Source organism: Lipophrys pholis, assembly GCF_963383615.2.
Source record: "Lipophrys pholis genome assembly, chromosome: 1".
Lineage (NCBI taxonomy): Eukaryota > Metazoa > Chordata > Actinopteri > Blenniiformes > Blenniidae > Lipophrys > Lipophrys pholis.
The window spans coordinates 22,441,966-22,461,622 of record NC_137635.1 but is presented as its reverse complement, the minus strand read 5'-3'; the positions used below and the strand labels follow the sequence as shown (position 1 = coordinate 22,461,622).

Sequence of the window (19,657 nt, the reverse complement as noted above, 5' to 3'; positions counted from 1 at the left end):
ATGTATTTATTGGTCCAATTCATACATTCATACACACAAAGCAGCTGCTATTCAATGCAGCTGCAGCAGAAGGTGAGACTGAACTTGGATTGTTTTCATCAGTAAAGGTATTTATTCTGGCTACACGAGTATCTATCTGTAATACAAAGGCTCTTTATACTGCATTTCTGCATGGTAACATGGTTCTTGTAGCCATAAAGAAGTTATTGAGGGGTGGATTGACTCAGACCAGCACTGGTGAAAGGTGAGGTCTGAAATACAGGCCGCCACTGCAAACAGGACAAGGGGACGGAAATTACTGTGTAATAACAACAAAACATTTTTGACCTTTTCATAACCTAGACCTTGACCTTTGACCCAGTCGCTCTCAATATTTAATGGGACCATCCTTGGATGAGGACAAATCATCCCTGAAAATTTTATGCAATTCAGGTGAATAGTTTTGTGGAAGCCACGACCATGGCACCAGATGCTGATCTCCTTTGACCTCCTCCATGACGTGCCTCTCTCATCCACTTTATACGGGACATTTTTCCACAGTTTTGGTCATTTTTTTCAGAAATGATTTGCCGTTAACATCCCAAAATCTAATCGATTGGTCCTTGGATGATGATAAATCATCCCTGAAGAGTTCAAGCAATTCGGGTGAGTAGTTTTTGCAAAACGTTGGTAAAATACATACATACATACGTACACACACACACACACACACACACATACATACATACCAATAGATTAATAAATACACACAGGTGAAAACATAACCTTCTCGGCCAACTCTGTTGGTCGCTCAACATTCACTGGCACAGGCAATCATCATATGGACTCCTATATACTCATTATACAGACTCATATATGCTCATATAGACTCATCCTGTATATACTGTATATATTATTTGGGCCACACGGTGGCATAGTAGTTAGCACTGTCACCTCACAGCAAGAAGGCCTGGGTTCAAATACTGACCAGGGCCTTTCTGTGTGGGTGGCCTTCCCTCTGGCTATCTCCTGGTGCCCAGTCGTGGCTGGACAATAGTAGGCGCCAGGGTGATCAAGAAGGAATGTGTATTTTTTCTTTTTAATAAAATATATTATAAACTAATTTGGTCAAAATATCTCTCTCTCTCTCTCTCTCTCTCTCTCTCTCTCTCTCTCTCTCTCTCTCTCTCTCTCTCTCTCTCTCTCTCTCTATATATATATACGGCAGTTGGCATCTGTGAATTTGCATTACCGCCACCTGCTCCTCTTCAAAGTTCCACACACTCTTAAAGAACTTCATTCTACGTCACCATGCTGGTCAGAATCCACCAATATGATTGGACAGAATCCGCCACGAATGTAGAACAGACCAATGACAGTACGAGTCCAAGTTTAAAATTCTACAGCTTCTAATCGGACAGTAAGCGTCACATGATCAAATGGCGCCAGCTCATAGCGTCCTGCGTTGGTTGTAAACAGAGTGAACTGACCAATAGCAGGCGCGGAAGGCTGAAGACGTCAGTTGAAGCGGAGCAGCGTCACGTGCCAGAAACCGAGCAGCCGAGTGGAGCCGAGACGAGCCGAAAAGGGAGGGACGGAAGCGATCTGGAGGAGACCGACCCAGAGTTCACAACCACCGACCGAGACTAACACGGACACCGACACAGACCTGGAATACCGCGGCAAGGGTGTGACAGTGACGTCAGAGATCGCGGAGGTCGTTGCGACCTGTCTGAGGGTTGATGTTTGCTGTACAGTGAGCTGCTCCCGGATTCAGAAAACTTTTGTCCTGAAGAAGTTGACCGCGGTCGGTGAGCTCTGCGGCGGGCTGTCCTCCTCCGAGCGGAGCCATGGTGTCCTGGATGATCTCCAGGAGCGTCGTGTGAGTACACTGGGGGCTGAGATGTGGGTCTCCCACCGGGGAGGGGAGGGGGTGGAGGTGAGGGCTGGGGATGGGACTGAGCTCTGTTAGCCTGCTCGGCTAACTCACCGTGTTTGTGAGAAGCTCTGATCTTAACCCTTCAAACATCCACCCGACTGATAACACCTCCACCTTCACTGAAGTATTTACCTCCCGGACCGAACATGACGGGGGTTTGGACCGTGTGCAGTGACGTCAGCGTGGCGTTTTCCTCGGGGCTGGTTAGCTGCTAATGTTAGCATGTTGTTTGTGTCTCAGGAGCTTCTGGTGAGTCAACAGGGGAGGTGTTCATGTCTTCATGTCCCCGTGTCTCCATTTCTTCATGTCCCCATGTCTTCATGTGTCCATTTCTTCATGTCCCCATGTCTTGTGTCCATTTCTTCATGTATTCATGTGTCCATTTCTTCATGTCTTCATGTCCCTGTGTCTCCATTTCTTCATGTGTCCATTTCTTCATGTCTTCATGTCCCCGTGTCTCCATTTCTTCATGTGTCCAGTTCTTCATGTGTTTATGTCTCCATTTCTTCATGTGTTTATGTCTCCATTTCTTCATGTGTCCATTTCTTCATGTCCCTGTGTCTCCATTTCTTCATGTCTTCATGTCCCCGTGTCTCCATTTCTTCATGTGTTTATGTCCCCATGTGTCCATTTCTTCATGTGTTTATGTCCCCATGTGTTCATGTCCCCATGTCTCATTTCTTCGTGTGTTTATGTCCCCATGTGTTCATGTCCCCATGTCTCATTTCTTCTTGTGTTTATGTCCCCATGTGTTCATGTCCCCATGTCTCAATTTCTTCATGTGTGTTCATGTCTCCGTGTCTCAATTTCTTCATGTCTCCATTTCTTCATGTGTTCATGTCTCTCAGTCTCCATGTCTCTATGTTCACCTGATCAGGTGTTAAGGATTGTCTGCTGCTGTCCTCTGAGGGTTTAAGCTGGTTAATGTCAGGAAACAAAGGCCGTGTTTTGCAGTTTGCTTACTTCCACTTTAAATATATTTACGTTTATCAATCCTCTTTTCATGATCCAGACGTAGTTTTAGGACTCGGGTCCAACACAACCTGCTGAGGTTTAAGACCACCATCCAAAGACTTTGTTGTTTTCACCTTTTCTTGTAATTCTGTGCTTTCTCCCAGAATTAATATCTGAACTTGACTTTTTAAAGTCAGACGAAGGTCTTTGTCCAGTTGAAGTCAGAATTCTGAGAAAACAAAAACACATCATTTTTGTAGCATTCTGGCTTTTTTCCTCAACGGTTTGATGTTAAAGTCTGAATTCTGTCTTTCGTAAGACGTTTTGAGAAAATAGTGAGCAGGTTTTTGGAGGACACACGCTTTTTTATGGGAGATCCTGTCTGTGTGATTGGCCGTGTCTTATTTCTCTTGTCTGCACACTGGAGAGCAGCGGTTCTACATCAGAGGCTAATGGAGGACAGGAATGTGGAGGAAAGACCACAAGGGAGTGGCGGAGGAAAGGAATGTCTCTGGGTTTCATCTCATCCAACCTGCAGAGCTCTGGTGAAGCCGCTTTGTTAACTGAAGTGCAGCTTGTCCCAGTCAGCTGATGTTCACATGGAAGGAAGAAATCAGCAGAAGGGGACGTTTCTGCTGACGTCTTATCACAGCTGATGAAAGGACTTTAAATCAAATTGACCAAATGGGACTAAACTGCTGCTCCCCATGGATGTACGTCTACAGTGCAGTTCGTGTCTGTTTGTGTACATCCCTCATCGGAAATTAGTTTTTCTGAGTTTTCTGAGTGCTGATATATACTCTATAAATACTATACTGTATACTGGGTCACTGTTGCCAACTTGGCGGCTTTCTGGCGGCTCTTCAGGTCCTGTTGGCCACTTTTTTTTTTGTGAAAAGTGACGAGTGACAAATCTGGTGACTTTCTCTGGTGTTACTGGCGACTTTCTAGTGTGTTTGGCGACTGTGAGGTGACAGCAGGTCTGGTTCTGCAGTCACTGTGGTCAACGAGCAGTGGGTCCTGCTGTGAGTCCGTCCCCCGTCCTGAGGTCAGTCTGACAGTCCCTCCCTCCCTCCTGCAGTCAGACCAGAGGACAAGTCAATGTAAATGTGTTTTCAATCACACTAAAGCAGATCCAATCAACCAAGTCTTTTTTCAATGACCAAAATAAAAACAACACTAGAATCAGCAGCACAAAGCTCGTTTGCAGTTCTAAACATATTCAGGGTGTTTTTTTTAACTTACTTTGGCCCTGTTTCCACGACAACGTTTCACGTGACAACACCTAAAGGCCCCTTCATCCTCCATAAGAACGAGAAGAAAGTTGGGCAGTGACGGTCCTGCTGAACAAAATGACCTAATTTCCTTCGTCCAGCTCCTTCTGGCTGAAGACATTAGTTTCAGCTCTACCAACCGTCCTGGCTGAACTATGTAGGAGCTGCTCTGCTGAAACTTCTGCTCTACAGTGTGCTGCTCATGCGTGTTCCAGTTCGCTCATGACTATCAGTCATATTTTAATCATATTTAGCTCGTAACATCACTACTGTACAAGCGCCGCAGCTCATTAAAATGTGGGAGTGCAGGCTTTTACATGATGCACCTGAACGCATCACGAACAGCTGTCAGCTCCTGGAGTTAATACCGGGTCAACATGGCGCTCGGACAACAACTCTCTTTTATTACTGGAACAGTTTAGAGAAATGTATTTCTGAAAGCACTGGAGGACAGAAATAAACTGTGCAGTTGAAAAGTTTAAACGCCGCATCACAGACGTGTGGCTACTGCGAGGGGGCGTGGCCTGTTGTGAGGGGGCGTGGCCTGCGAGTTCGGCAGCTTCTTATCCGAGTATGAACAGTCCTGCTGGCTGACGTCACTGCAGAACTTTGTTCTTGTTCTTATGGGTTCAAAAAGGGAGGATGCAGGGGCCTTAATCCGCTAAAAAAAAAAAAGAGTGTTTCCACTGCAGCAGCGGACACCGAGACAACGATGTAGTTAGTCTGCCGGGCCACTGGAGGGCGCTGTTGCTGGATTTTGTAATGAAACTACACAGACGTGTGCAGAGAACAAAACACTATAAAGGTGAAGAAAATGGAGAGAACCTGACATCAACATGGACTGATGACACATCGGATGATATCAGGGAGAGTCTCAACTATTAAACTACTGATCTGGAGGTTAAAACTAGAATATGGACCGCGGGTCGTACCACTACGGGTCGTACCACTACGGGTCGTACCACTACGGGTCGTACCACTGCGGGTCGTACCACTACGGGTCGTACCACTACGGGTCGTACCACTGCGGGTCGTACCACTGCGGGTCGTACCACTGCGGGTCGTACCACTGCGGGTCGTACCACTGCGGGTCGTACCACTAGGGGTCGTACCACTGCGGGTCGTACCACTGCGGGTCGTACCATGTTTGTTTACAACTGGATGAGCAGGAGGGAGGGGGAGATGAGCAGTAACAGGCTCTGTAGCCTCCATCAGTCTCTGCAGGAGGGATTTGCACCATGAAAGAATCTTTCCACCTTGGGAGCCAGATTAAAAACTTTGTGGATACAGTGGATCAGAACACTGGTACCGTGTAAACGGACCCCCCAAGAGTGAAGGAAGTTTTGCGGAAACACTCTAATTCGTTGTGGTGTAAACGGGGCCTTTGTCTCCTCCACGACGTTATTCCTGTTTTCCTACAGCGTGCCTGACAATTACATGCTAATGTCCAATTATGCAAATGAGGTGATGATGTCATTTAGCTACTTTCCTTACTGAGGAGTTGGCAACACTGTACTGGGAAGTTCAGACTGTCATTTATACATAAGCCCACTAAAGGTATCATTATTTGTCCTGTTTCTGACATTTCCAGAAGATCCATTCCAACTGTTTGTTGGCCAACAGCAGGACAAAGTGTGGAGGGACAGACACCTGAAGGTATAAACATGTCTGATGAGCTTGCTGCTCCTGAATATTCAGCTTGTTTGTCCCTGAGCCACATGATAAGGTGATGTGTACTTGTACATGTCAGTGGGCCATGGTGATAATAACCTGATACCACTGCAGGAGAGAGTTCAGTCTGGCTGTGGGACACGAGGTTCATCATTTCTGTTAGTGGTAATCTGTTGAACTTGTTTCAGATTAGAGGAACTGCTTCTTCCTACGCTGCTGTGAAGGTGGTGTTTGGTTCCTCCTCAGTTGTTTAAATCCTCAACAGTCCCCGTCCTGCCGTAACATGTTTCAGCTTCACACAAAGGATTCGTTGTACAAGGTGTCATACTTGTAGTTTCCGTTTAGCCGTCGCTGTTGTTATCTGTTAGTTTTTAAGGATTTTCTTAATGTTTTTGTTTTTTTCTAAACTAACAATATTCTGATAAATAGTCAGACTATTGAGTATTATTTTGTAGTATTTTTTTATGAAAGCGGGGCGGAGGGCTTAAATGGTGCATTGTAGTTTAATTTCAATATCCTTCATTTGTTCAGGAGAAACACATGGAGATTAATAATCTAAGTGTTTCCTGGTAGCAGTACATAAAATCATTTTACAGTGTCAATAATACTAGAATGTTCTTATGTACTTGTGTTTTTGCTGTTTATTTGTATTTGAAATACAATAAAAGTACAGACACAGAGCATATGAAAGATAATAAATTCTAAAAACTATCAAATAGTTTAAAATAAGTTAGTTAAAACAAGAACATGGTGACGTTTTAATTTCCAGGAGCAGTGAAAGGTTGTAAACTCTCCAGTGAGAGCAGCTCAGTGAGTCTCGGGTTGTTCTGTAAAACATTCCATGAACATGGAGCAGAACACATGAAGGCTTTTCTGCCCACTTCTTACATTGTGTACTACTAAATACTACATTGTCATGTGATAAATTGTAGGAGTAGTTGATATTGAATGAACCAAACACCAAATAATATGTTATGGAAGGAATTATTTAAAAGCACTTAACTGAACCAATATAAAGATGTATACAATATAATATATACAAAGAGGTATACAAAATGAATCCTAAATAAGATTCAACTTCAGAAGCCACATACAGTCCCGTTTCATCTCTAGGGACTGGACTGGTCAAATAAAGCTCTACTAACCTTTAAATTTACACTTGAAAGTGTTTTTGTTGTGCTCACAGTGTACGGGAGGAATTCACACAATTAGTACTAAACATGACAACAATCTCAACATAAAGTCAATTTTAATGAAACATTTTGCTGCAGAATACAGTGAAATGTTAAAAAGAAGTCCTATAGAGCGTCTTGCTTGCTGGTTTGTGGGGCTGATTGGAGCTCGTTGCGGCCGGTTTTGGTCCACAGGCCTCATGTTTGACTGAAGTAAACTTCAGCGCAGTGCCCCCTGCTGGAGGCTGTCCACTCATTAAGGTGCATTAACAGTCTCTCCGTGCTCGACTGATTGTCTGCTCTTACCGGGTCCCTGGTCGGAGGTTCTGCTGGTCACACAGTTGGAGGCTTTCAGCAAGCTGGGCGGTGTTCTTTTCTCCGTCTCTTTTGAAGAATGAGGTCTGGAGGCTCTGTGCCTTTAACTGTGGAGTGAAATGGAGCTGCTGCTGCTTCGACGGGCTTTAGCAGCAAAAATACTGCCTGTGTTCAGTCTGTTCCACTATATTCTATTTCATTTATTATTTGAGCTGATATCAGTTGCATGTTCGCCCCCCCCCCCCCCCCCCCCCCCCCCGTCATATCGGGGTGATTACTTGTGCACGATAAGAAAGTCCGATGTCGGCCCATGCCTTGGTCGTACTACATTGTAGTAGAAAACGAATGAGGTAGAGTAGAGGCGAGGCGAGTAAGGCTGAGTAGGAGCTAGTGGAAAAGCGCCACAAGTCATGTCTGTGATTTGTTGCCCTGGAGAAGATTTAGCGGGGGGGGCACAGACCTGCTCTCTAAGCATTCCCTGTTGCTGGAACAGCCCTTCTCTCCACAATCCTCCCTCTGTGTTTTTAGAGGAAAAGTCATGTAATCAAATTCTTATTCCTGAAGCTCAAACCAGATGGTGGCAGCTCCAATCTTGGGGATCTGTGAACCCCGCTGCCCCTGCCCCTGCCCCTGCCCCCTCCCCCTCCCCCTCTCTTTTCCCTCTCTGGGTGCTTCCTGCCTGTTTTTTTGCTCTTGTTCTCCAATGCTCCCCCTTCCTCCATCTGCTGGTGTACGGTGTCAGGAAACCCAGGAAATCGACCTGGAGCCCAGAGTCAAGGCCCAGCGAAAGGCACCGGGGCTGTTTTCTCAGCTGCGTGGAGAGAGGGGGGAGTTGGTGGGTGGAGAAGGTGATGAAATGGGAAGGAGGAGGAGGAGAGATGGTAGTTTTGCTATGAAAAGGGGCCTAGTGTTTCACTAAATTGTTTCAAGACCTTCTTGTTGCTCATGAGAGGGTTTGTGGGGAAAGTGCTGCTCTCATGGAAAAATGAAGGAAGAAACAACCTTTGGCTTTTGGTCAAATCAACAGCTTGTGTTCATGTTGGTTCACAAAACCAGAACCACTGAACTCTCCTGGTCTCAGGCTCAGAGCTGGAAATCAGATCTATGATCCTGTTGGGGCCTGAGGATTCCATGAACTCCTCCAGAGCTTCAGTGAGCTGTTTCTCCAACTTGCTCCCCCGAAGGAAAACACCACAACAATGGATAGGCCATAAAACAGCAGGGGAGCGAGCCAGACCCCGGAAGTGGCCAATGAGGACGCTTGAATCCGACCCGAACACACCACAGGGGTCCAGGCCCAAGTTGGTGGGACTCACGTTCTATCAACACTCTCGGCTATTCTCAACTGACCATCCGCGGAGACACATGTCTCTGCTTGCCTCAGGATGGTAAAGAGAGCAAAAGAACAGAAGAACCACCAACGCCAGCCAGCTGGACGAGCAGAACCCAGTTTGGACTACATCTTCTGTTTTCCGCTATTTTTCCTGTTTTTGGGAGATTCTGGAGACCAGAGCCAGTGTCGTCTCCTCCCAAGATCATCCTCTCAGTTGCACTCCTGCAGCTGGAGCCAGGCCTCTGAATTTCAGGACGCTGAAATTAAGACCCGGTAACATCCAGTTACCACCGCCTCCCAGAACCAACAGCACCACGGACGGTGCTGCAAAGAACTATCAGGGTGAGCGCGTTTGTCTGGGCAGAGAATAGTTAGAATGATGTTCTGTTGAAAATGCAATGTGTTTCCATGTGCCGCTCAGAAGGCAGCAGCCTTTCATGTTGTTTGTGTATGCGCATTCACGCGCACTAAGTCCAGAACGCTGGTTTTCCACCTCAGAACCAGAGGTCCGAGTGAGCTCCAGGCCCACTGGGAACTCTGTGTGGAGGAACCAGGGTTCAGAACCGAGCCGCGCAGAATTCTCTGTCTTTCTCTTGTCTTCATCCTCTCTCATCTCTCCCTCTCCACTAACCCGGATCTCCTCGCAGCAATGCGCCCCCCTTACCTGATCAAGATAAGGTCTCACACACACCACTGCATGTAACACCTATCTGTTAGCTGCTGCAAGAGCAGATCTGCCGTGATCACAAGAGCCCTGACTGCCGGTCCCGACCTCCACTTAGGTGCTCAGAACCGGGCCAACGGAACCGCCCGTTCATTACGCCCTCGGTAGACTAACTCGCTCCGAGACCGCCCTCGCGCACGCGCGCTCGACGGACGTCTTGTTTATCTGGCCGCTAAGCAACCGCCGCGTCCCCAGAAACAGCTAGTCATCACACCCCCTCGTCACGCACGCACGCACGCACGCACGCACGCACGCACGCACGCACGCACACACACACACACACACACACACACACACACTCTTTGTACATAGTGTTTGCTGTTTAATAGATTAGATCTCCGTGTTAGATGTCGTTTGCTATTTGAGTGTGTTGATTTATGAGATGATTTCTGAATTATTTATGAATTAATACATTTTATTAATAAACGCCTGTTAGCTGAATTGTATGCTTCTTGGTGATTATTGTGTATTTATTGTTTTACAATTCACTGGTTTGTAACAGTCTGTGCTCGGATCTCACACCTTCCAATCTATTTAAGATTGTTATATTTTATGCAGAAATATTAACTAACTTAAATAAACTTTTTACAAACGAGACTGATATTTTGGTATTAGCTATTTCCAGTTTATCTGGTGGTGCCCCGATTTATTATTAATACATAAATAAGAAATTTATGCAAATTAATAATTTTTTTTACTAAAAATTTTTTTTTCATAATTTTTCATTTTTTGTTTTTAAAGTAATTATTCAATTACTTTAGGAGTTTTTAATGAGTAAATGACCATTTACTTCCATTAATAATTTCAATTTTTCATAAATTACTTCCAGTGATTTATTACTTTTAGTAATCTATTACTTACAGTAATTATATGCTAATAACCAACCATAAACCCCAACAATCCACAGTGAAGACAAACGCCTACATATGTGAAGTGAGATTTGTTCTTCTGAATGACAGTACGAGTTTAGCTGTTTGTTGACTTTGTTGTTTTTTGTCATTTTTACTCGAGCCTTGGAAGACGTATGACCCAGTCTAGTTGCCCTGTTTCAGTTGCCCTGTTTAGTCGACAATGTTTAAGTGAAAACACAAAGCTTTCGTTGCATTATGAGGGTTTGCTTACGCAACAACGTTGCTCAGAGACATTGAAAATACCACTTTTTCAGAGCGGCTCCCAAGGGGGAACTTTTTGAACATGTTCCAAAACTGTCAGGCTCTGTGGATAGATGGATAGTTCTGCACATGCTCAGTAGAGCCAATCAGAACAAAGTTTCCTCCGTGGTGTCATGACTCCCAGTCCAGATTCTTCTGGACGTGGTACTTTTATTTATTTACAACGCAGCAACGTGCAATGCTTGCAAAGCAACGCAGCAACGTGCAATGTTAATAAAGCAACGTAGCAATTTACAATGTTAGCAAAGCCGTAGTCCAGGAACAAGCCTCCTTTCCTTTTCTTATTGAGAATTCAGACAGTCCTTATCATGGCCGCCACACTAAACACTTCCAGGGTGAAGGAGGAGTGATAGAGGAGGAGACAGGAGGGACAATTCGGACCTACCCTAACTTTTCATGACAACATGTCCGCTGTTTGGACGTATTTTACACTCAAAACACAGCAAAGCAGCGACGTGGATATTAGCAAAGCAACGCAGCAATGTGCAATGTTAGCAAAGGAACGCAGCAACGTGGATGTTAGCAAAGCAACGCAGCAACGTACAATGTTAGCAAAGCAACGCAGCAACGTGCAATGTTAGCAAAGCAACACAGCAACGTGCAATGTTAGCAAAGCAACGCAGCAACGTGCAATGTTAGCAAAGCAACACAGCAACGTGGATGTTAGCAAAGCAACGCAGCAACGTGGATGTTAGCAAAGCAACGCAGCAACGTGCAATGTTAGCAAAGCAACACAGCAACGTGCAATGTTAGCAAAGCAACGCAGCAACGTGCAATGTTAGCAAAGCAACGCAGCAACGTGCAATGTTAGCAAAGCAACGCAGCAACGTGGATGTTAGCAAAGCAACGCAGCAACGTGGATGTTAGCAAAGCAACGCAGCAACGTGCAATGTTAGCAAAGCAACACAGCAACGTGCAATGTTAGCAAAGCAATGCAGCAACGTGCAATGTTAGCAAAGCAACGCAGCAACGTGGATGTTAGCAAAGCCGTAGTCCAGCAGGGCGGCGCTCTGCAGCCAGACGTCAGCGTTTTCAAACTCCAGCTCTCGGAGGAGAACAGCACTGACATCAGAACAATGACCAGCAGCTCCTCCAGGCTGTCAGCAGGCGACTCACACCTCCGTGAAGCTGCGTCCTACTCCACGCTAAACTCCCTGAAAATAGTCCCAATGGTTGGAGCTGCGTTAGAGCTGGAAACATTGTGTTGCTGCTGCCTTGCTCAAGAATTTCCCCAGGGATTAATAAAGTCATTCTGAGGTTCTAAAGATAGAACTAGTTTATTATGAGATGATGACGTCATGCAGACCCCCACATTGTCCACATGGAACTATAATACTTTGTACTGCTTCCTTTTCTGACCTGATACTCACCTCAAGTTTTCTTTTGAGAGAGTACATGTATACATTAGTACATTTCATACTTTACTGTAGAGAGGAGTTTATTACAGCCTCATGTAAAGTCAACAATAATGATAATATTAAAGCAAACAGAGCTCTGATGTCAGAATAGTATAGGTATCAGCAGATATCCACATTCAGGTATCGGGATCAGATCTGAAGTGAAACAACGTGGATCGGTGCTTCACTATATCCGTGCGATCCATATCTTGAAGTGTGAAGCTGCCATCTGCTCTCTGCTGTGCTGCCATCATTCAGGTCGAATCCAGTGAGCCTACGATCACACTCGGGTGCAGTTTGATCAAAACGTGAGTGAAGGAAGACCAAACAGGATGTGACAGACTTCAGATTCACTGTATTTCCACAGTTTATTATCACCGATGTGCACAGAGGAGGAATTCCTGCTGCTGCTTCTATTTTACAAGCTGCTGCTGAGATTCTCTCTGGTAAAATTCCACCTGATTAGTTTTGCAATGAGGACATTTTATCTGATCTGATGAGGAACCATGTATTACTGGGCTGTTTTCATCTGTGTTTCTGTACGTCGCCCAAGTGTTTATTTTATTAGTCTGTTGGTGAATGCAGTATTATCTTGTTATGGGGTCCAGCCCTACACATGATGTTTAACTAATAGCTCTAACCTAAAGTATAGAGATAGATGTGTGTGTGTGAGCTTGGTGAGATACAAATACTTGTTATCATCCTGGCATCAGCCATTGCCTTTCTGTACTGACTCCAACCCAAAGAGCACAGCTGGAGGACAGACCGTGGTCATCCTCATCTCCAGCGTGCTGGCTGAGGGTCTTGTGGGGGGGGGGGGGCGCTGTGTGTTTCTTGTTAAAGCAGTAGAAATGGCAGTGGGACACATGCTGGAGATGTGAGGAGAGCCTCTCTGTTTCTATAGCAACTGCAGGAAAATAAACTGCTGTGGTTGTTGGCAGCTCGCCTGCTGCGGAGGAGACTCTGGTCAGAGGGAGTGTGTCTGTATATAGACTATAGTGTGCGTGTGTGCGTGTGTGCGTGTGTGCGCGTGTTCGCGTGTTCGCGTTCTGAGGCCTCTGTGGTTTGGCTCTGGCCTTCGCAGCCCCGCCGGGGTCATGGCAGCGAGGCCAGCAGGACCAGAGGACCTCGGCGTCCCGGCCAGATCCAGGGCACAGTGCAGGTTTAAGTGACACAATCCAAAACATGTTCCTCTAACCCCGTTTGTGATCAGGTGTTTGTCCCGTTTACATGAAGACTGAATATAGTGACCAGAGCCCATTCAATCCCGTCATGCTTTATCACCTGCTCACATGATTTGGGCTGCAACTAACGATTATGTTGCTAATTGATTAGTCTGTAGATTTTTATCATTTTCGATTAATCTTTTTTTTTTTTTTTTTTTTTTTAAACAAACATTTTTGTTCAGCCTTTGTTTACCCAGAAAAGTTATTACGAGCATATTTTCATTCAGAAAAAGAAACACAACAGAATGGTGCTTTTTACATTATTTCTTTACATTTCTGTAAAACAAGTCAAAACTAACACGATGAGCTTAATGAACAATAATTGGACCCAAATCTAAACTGCTGTCTCAACCTTGTCGAGGTTTGTTTCTTGTGGATGTAGTGGGAAGTTTTCCACACTTTAGATGACTTTTTTCGTGAAGTTTTCTATCCTGATGTTTCTCCTGTTTCCTCACGGGACCTTTAGGCAGCCGCTTCTGCCATCTTACTGAAAGTATTGACTGTGCTGTGGCGCACGTGATGCAAAACAATCCTGCTCCTGCTGTGCAGGTAGATTAGAGCCACTGGTTGCTCATTACTGCCACACTCTGGTAGCTGCAAGAACTATTTGGTTGAAAATTTAAAAAAAAAAAAAAAATGGCTGCTTAAGGTGAAAATTTTGTTCACCAAGTAGTTGATAACTAAATTAGTCGACAACTATTTTAATAATTGATTAAATCGATGAGTTGTTTCAGCTCTACACATAATCCACATCCAGCTTTAGAATCAAGATCTTTATTTGTCATAAACACAGGTATACGCAGTATAATGTGCAGTGAAATATTTTTAGTTCCTGTTCCAAACCAACACAACAATGTTTATAATGAGAATAGAAATTAAAACACACAAGACATATATGCCGAAAACAAGCATGGTAGATCCTTGACTGGCCGAATACAGTCGAGTTTCATCTTGAGTGGGCCGGACCGGTAAATATTACCATAACAACCTGTAAATTTACACTTTAAGGTTTGTCTTTGTTGAGGTGCACAGTGTATGCGATGGAACTGTCTGGAATTCTGCAAGATCAAACCGTTACTACTCAAAATGACGACAATCTCCACATAAAGTTAATTTTAATGAAACATTCTAGTGGAAAATACAGTGAAAATGTCCAAACAAAACCTCCTATAAATCCTATATAACTACCTTGCTTGTTGGTTTGGCCCGATTAGAGCCGCTTGTGGCCGGTTTTGGCCCACGGGCGTGATGTTTGAATCCCATGTGTTTTAAAGTGAAAGTTAAGCCAGGAATCACAGCTGCACAGCATTTGGAGGGGAGGCTGCGATTAATCCAGCTCAAAATTAATATCTGGACACCACAACCAGCAAATCTTTGGATAATTGGTCCAGCCCTTGTATTTAGGCTGTTCTAATGTTGCTCACTTCAACTTTGCCAGGGAAACCTGTCTGTTGTCCACGTTTGGCAGGTTGTTTCTCATTAAGGTGTGCTAACAGTTGAATTTGTGTCCGTGCGATTTGTTTGCTCAGTACAGGGTGTCCGCTCTTATTGGGTCCGCTTGTCAGAGGTCGTACTGTATATACCATATTTTCCGGACTATAAGTCACTTTTGTCCATAGTTTGTCTGGTCCAGCGACTTGTAGTCAGGAGCGACTTATATATCAAAAGAAGTAACATGTATAACACAGCTGGTATTATGGTGAGCTCCTGTCCTGTCCTCTCCGGGACGCACAGGCTTTAATCTCTGTTCCACCGAGATGATCGAGCGTGAAACCAACTTCACCAGTCAGCCATTGGCATAGCCTCCCGCATCAATCAGCTGTAAGCGCTGAGGTGCGCTCCCTGCACCGTCACCTTGGTGTGGGGGGCACAGGAGGTCCAGCTTCTGTGCCCCCTGCACCTTCACCTTGGTGTGGCGCCCACCTCTCACGCCGCTCAGCCTGGCGGGTCCAGACCAGGCTGAGCGGCGCCCACCTCTCACGCCTCGCACAGAGATCGACCAGCTGTTAGTTTAGCAACCACAGGTTTGACATGTCCACGAGACGAAGTGTTGGAGACAAAGGACAGAAAGGTGTGACTATAGTAACAACTGGTCAGGAGGAACCAACCTTCACAGTGGAGCTGGCAGGTTGTGGAGACGAACCAAACCTGCCAGCGATGGTCATTTTCACACTGAAAACCAAAAGACTGGGTAACTTGCCTTTCCAGACTAAATGTCTGTTCTTAATCGAGGATTTGTGAAATAAATTCCCAAATAATGCGACTTATAATCCAGTGTGACTTATATAATTATATCATTTTTGACTGGTGTGACGTAAACTCAGGAGCCACTTGTAGTCCGGGTAATACGGTACAAGGAAGTTTCTTGAGTCTATTGTTTCAGGTTCAGCAGGCAGACAGCCTGAGGGAAGAAGCTCCTCCTCTTCCTCTCTGTGTTTCCCTGACGGCAGCAGAGAGAACAGTCTGTGGCTGTTCTTCCTGGCCTTTAACCTGCATCGTTTGTTGTAAATGTCCGGCAGGTTGGGGAGGGTGGTTCTGGTTGTGATGGTGCTCCGCCGAGCGGACCCCCCTCCTTAGGACCAAGAAGTCCTGCTGGGTGCTGCTGCCCCTCCAGGTGATGATACTTCTTGCCAGACCACTCAATGGTGTAGGTGTAAAAGTTTCTGAGCACCCTGAGAGGGAGTTTAAAGTCCCTCTGGCGTCTGAGGTGGTGCAGACGCTGTGGAGCTTCTTCACCAGGTGTTGATGTGACAGGACCATGTCAGGTCCGGAGTGATGTGGACACCTAGGTACTTGAAACTCTCCACTTTCGCCACCACGGTCCTGCTGATCCTGAGTGGCTGCTCCGCCCTCTGCTGCTTCTTGCTGTAATCCACAGTCAGCTCCTTGGTCTTGCCGACGTTCAGACTGTTGTCTCTGCACCAGTCCTCCAGGTCGCTGCTCTCCATCATGTTCTCCTCATTGCTGTTGGAGCTCAAACGTATTCAGCGTTCAAAAAACCTCACAAAGGGCTGCAGGATGCATCACACACTGATCATTGCAATGGCAGCAATATACATATTACATAATATTGACTGAACTGCAATGAATTTGATACATTTTACCAATTAGAGGAAGCTTGAACATTTTTTTTGCATCAGATCTTATTTCACTTAACATTACATCAAACCTGGAGACGGCAGGGAGCAGTAAAAAAAAATTAAAAGTCAACAACAGAAACACATGATAGAATCAAAAACAGTACAATCATATCTGGTTAAAATTAAGTCCCAGAAGAAAATGAGCTCTTACACAGCAATCATCTACTAAATGTTATAATGTGATCACAATATCTGTAAAAATGATCACAAATTGCATGTTTAACTCGTATGGTACAGCCCCAACATGAGGAATACAGGCAACAATGGTGAACTGTGCTCGGTTCTATCATGTATCACGTTTGGACATGTGGGTTCCTTTCTTATTCTAAAGGACTTGAGAGAACTCCGAGCAGACCACTGTGACGAGTCGACTGGTATTTGTCACGATCTGTGTGGAGCAGTTCATCCTGACCTGAAGCTCTAAGAAGCTGTGGTGTTCATTGTGTCTGTCCTGAAGCGTGACTTGTTTACAGCACACCTTCATGCTGGTGGTTTCTGGAGGAACCGTGTTAGGAGCAGCTGTGTGGATTCCAGCACAATAGAGCCACATCCCGCATGCGTATGAGCCCGTTCTACAGAGAACACTGTGTGCTGTCGACACCGGAGGGTGGAGGGAAGGAGTGTCCTGCTGTAAACTCATCCAGGCGGTTTTCACGCTCTCACGCACACACTGAGCTCTGTCAGGAGGAATATAGAGCTGTGTGAGGGAGGGTGTGGATGTGGCTTCTTTTGTTAGAGCTTTCCCTCCATCTGCATGTGTGAGTCACCGTAGAGAAGCAGCTCTGCTCATTTCAATAGCAACGACTGAGGCCCTGTTTACACGACAACGTTTCACCTGACAACACCTAGTCCTTTAAAAAAAAAGAGTGTTTCCACTGCAGCAGCGGACACAGAGACAACGATGTAGTTAGTCTGCCGGGCCACTGGAGGGCGCTGCTGCTTGATTTTGTAATGAAACTACACAGACGTGTGCAGAGAACAAAACACTATAAAGGTGAAGAAAATGGAGAGAACCTGACATCAACATGGACTGATGACACATCGGATGATATCAGGGAGAGTCTCAACTATTAAACTACTGATCTGGAGGTTAAAACTAGAATATGGACCGCGGGTCGTACCACTACGGGTCGTACCACTACGGGTCGTACCACTACGGGTCGTACCACTACGGGTCGTACCACTACGGGTCGTACCACTACGGGTCGTACCACTGCGGGGCCGCCATGTTTGTTTACAACTGGAGAGCAGGAGGGGGAGATGAGCAGTAACAGGCTCTGTAGCCTCCATCAGTCTCTGCAGGAGGGAGGGGGAGATGAGCAGTAACAGGCTCTGTAGCCTCCATCAGTCTCTGCAGGAGGGAGGGGGAGATGAGCAGTAACAGGCTCTGTAGCCTCCATCAGTCTCTGCAGGAGGGATTTGCACCATGAAAGAATCTTTCCACCTTGGGAGCCAGATTAAAAACTTTGTGGATACAGTGGATCAGAACACTGGTACCGTGTAAACGGACCCCCCAAGAGTGAAGACAGTTTTGCGGATACACTCTAATTCATTGTCGTATAAACGGGGCCTGATACTCCTGGCACACCTGAGAGCAGCATGAGACCCCGTGAGGAGGAGAGGGGGACATGAGGTTGTTTTGATTCTTTATTTTGGAGATTTACAATCTCTTTTTTCATAACACAATTACAATTTGTAATATTCTTAAGAAATCAAAGTTTATTTATCTTTAAAAGGGCATACTTATATATTATACCAATATTAATATATCAGTGGAAAAATGGTATCAAAACGGCAAAATTATCGTTTATCACAATAATTTCTGGGACAATTAATCGTCCAGCAGAATTTATCATGACAGGCCTAGCGGGGGTGTCAGTCTGAGCACTGTCACCCAGATCACATTGCACCAATTAAGAACCTTCCTGCAGGTGGAGAGCCCACAGGAAGGTGGCGCCCGGCGTGGGACATGACCCCTCTACCTTGAGATTGAGAGTCTCATGCTCTACCTACTGAGCTGGCCGGGGGACTCCAATGCAGCAAATAGTGTCCTGATTCTGCCTTAAAATCAGAAAGAGAGCAGATGCTTGGATGGACGGACGTCTTCCATACTGAATTTGACTCCCACAGCCCTTTAACTGTGGACATGTGGCACCACACAAAACTGAAACACCACTTCAGAAAATCTACTGGACTTCAAACTAAATCTACATTTGTACAACCTCAGTCTGTGCAGCAGAGTGCAGTACTTTGGGGTGGTGGTTACAAGTGCTCTGAACCAGATGTGTTCCAAACCCCCCATCACCCCCCCATCCAGTGGTGCTGGGGTGGATTATAGAGGACACTGACTCACTGTGTTCCAGTAGTTTTCAGGCGCTGGGTCAGGAGGACCCAACATCCCATCACAGCTTGATCATCGTAAGTCCCCGCATTGCTGTGCTGCAGCGCATGATGGCTTTTAGCTGTAAAATCACAATTTAGTGTGTAAGCCTCGGTTTAGATTTGAATTATACTTAACTGCGGCTTCGGTTTGAGTGGAAAATCCTCTAACAAGTGTGAGATGGACTGTGGAGACTGGAGAAATTGAGGCGTGATGTTGTGACGCTGCAGGCCTATAGCAGGGCCTGTTTTGGTAAAAACTACCAACTTTACAGGGTCTTTCTGAGCGGGTCAGATTTGTGATACAATTGTTGCTACAACATTTACATATAGACTTAATTTGTTCCCGAAATCTCTGTAGATCAGTTTAATTTGAACATGTGACATTAATATGATGATGATTAGGCTCATGCTGTGTGTTCTCTATCTGCAGGCTGCTGTTTGGGACCTTGTATCCAGCGTACTACTCATACAAAGCTGTCAAGACAAAAAATGTCAAGGAATATGTAAGTTCATAACATCATGACTCAATGGCACACACAGACTTGTTCAGAAGCTTCAGTGTGTTTGTGTAGAGGCTGCAGTGTGTTTGTGTGGTGTGTGTTTGTGTAGAGGCTGCAGTGTGTGTGTGTAGAGGCTGCAGTGTGTGTGTGTAGAGGCTGCAGTGTGTTTGTGTGGTGTGTGTTTGTGTAGAGGCTGCAGTGTGTGTGTGTAGAGGCTGCAGTGTGTTTGTGTAGAGGCTGCAGTGCGTTTGTGTCGAGGCTGCTGTGTGTGTGTGTGTAGAGGCTGCAGTGTGTTTGTGTCGAGGCTGCAGTGTGTGTGTGTTTGTAGAGGCTGCAGTGCGTTTGTGTCGAGGCTGCAGTGTGTGTGTGTTTGTAGAGGCTGCAGTGCGTTTGTGTCGAGGCTGCAGTGTGTGTGTGTGTAGAGGCTGCAGTGTGTTTGTGTAGAGGCTGCAGTGTGTGTGTGTGTGTGTAGAGGCTGC

The 19,657-nt window shown here is 45.6% G+C and overlaps 1 protein-coding gene across 2 annotated transcripts in view; it reads left to right on the top strand.

Moving 5' to 3' along the window:
* The first annotated feature begins 1,541 nt into the window (after nucleotides 1-1,541).
* Nucleotides 1,542-19,657, top strand: part of reep3b (receptor accessory protein 3b) — a 42,019-nt gene continuing 23,903 nt past the window's right edge. The window contains exons 1-2 of one of the 2 annotated variants that reach the window (XM_080468769.1): nucleotides 1,542-1,861; nucleotides 19,109-19,181. In XM_080468769.1, coding sequence (XP_080324895.1) covers nucleotides 1,830-1,861; nucleotides 19,109-19,181 — 105 coding nt within the window. In that variant the 5' untranslated portion in view covers nucleotides 1,542-1,829. The remainder of the gene's footprint in view (nucleotides 1,862-19,108; nucleotides 19,182-19,657) is intronic. The other variant, XM_080468770.1, reaches the window with a different exon arrangement.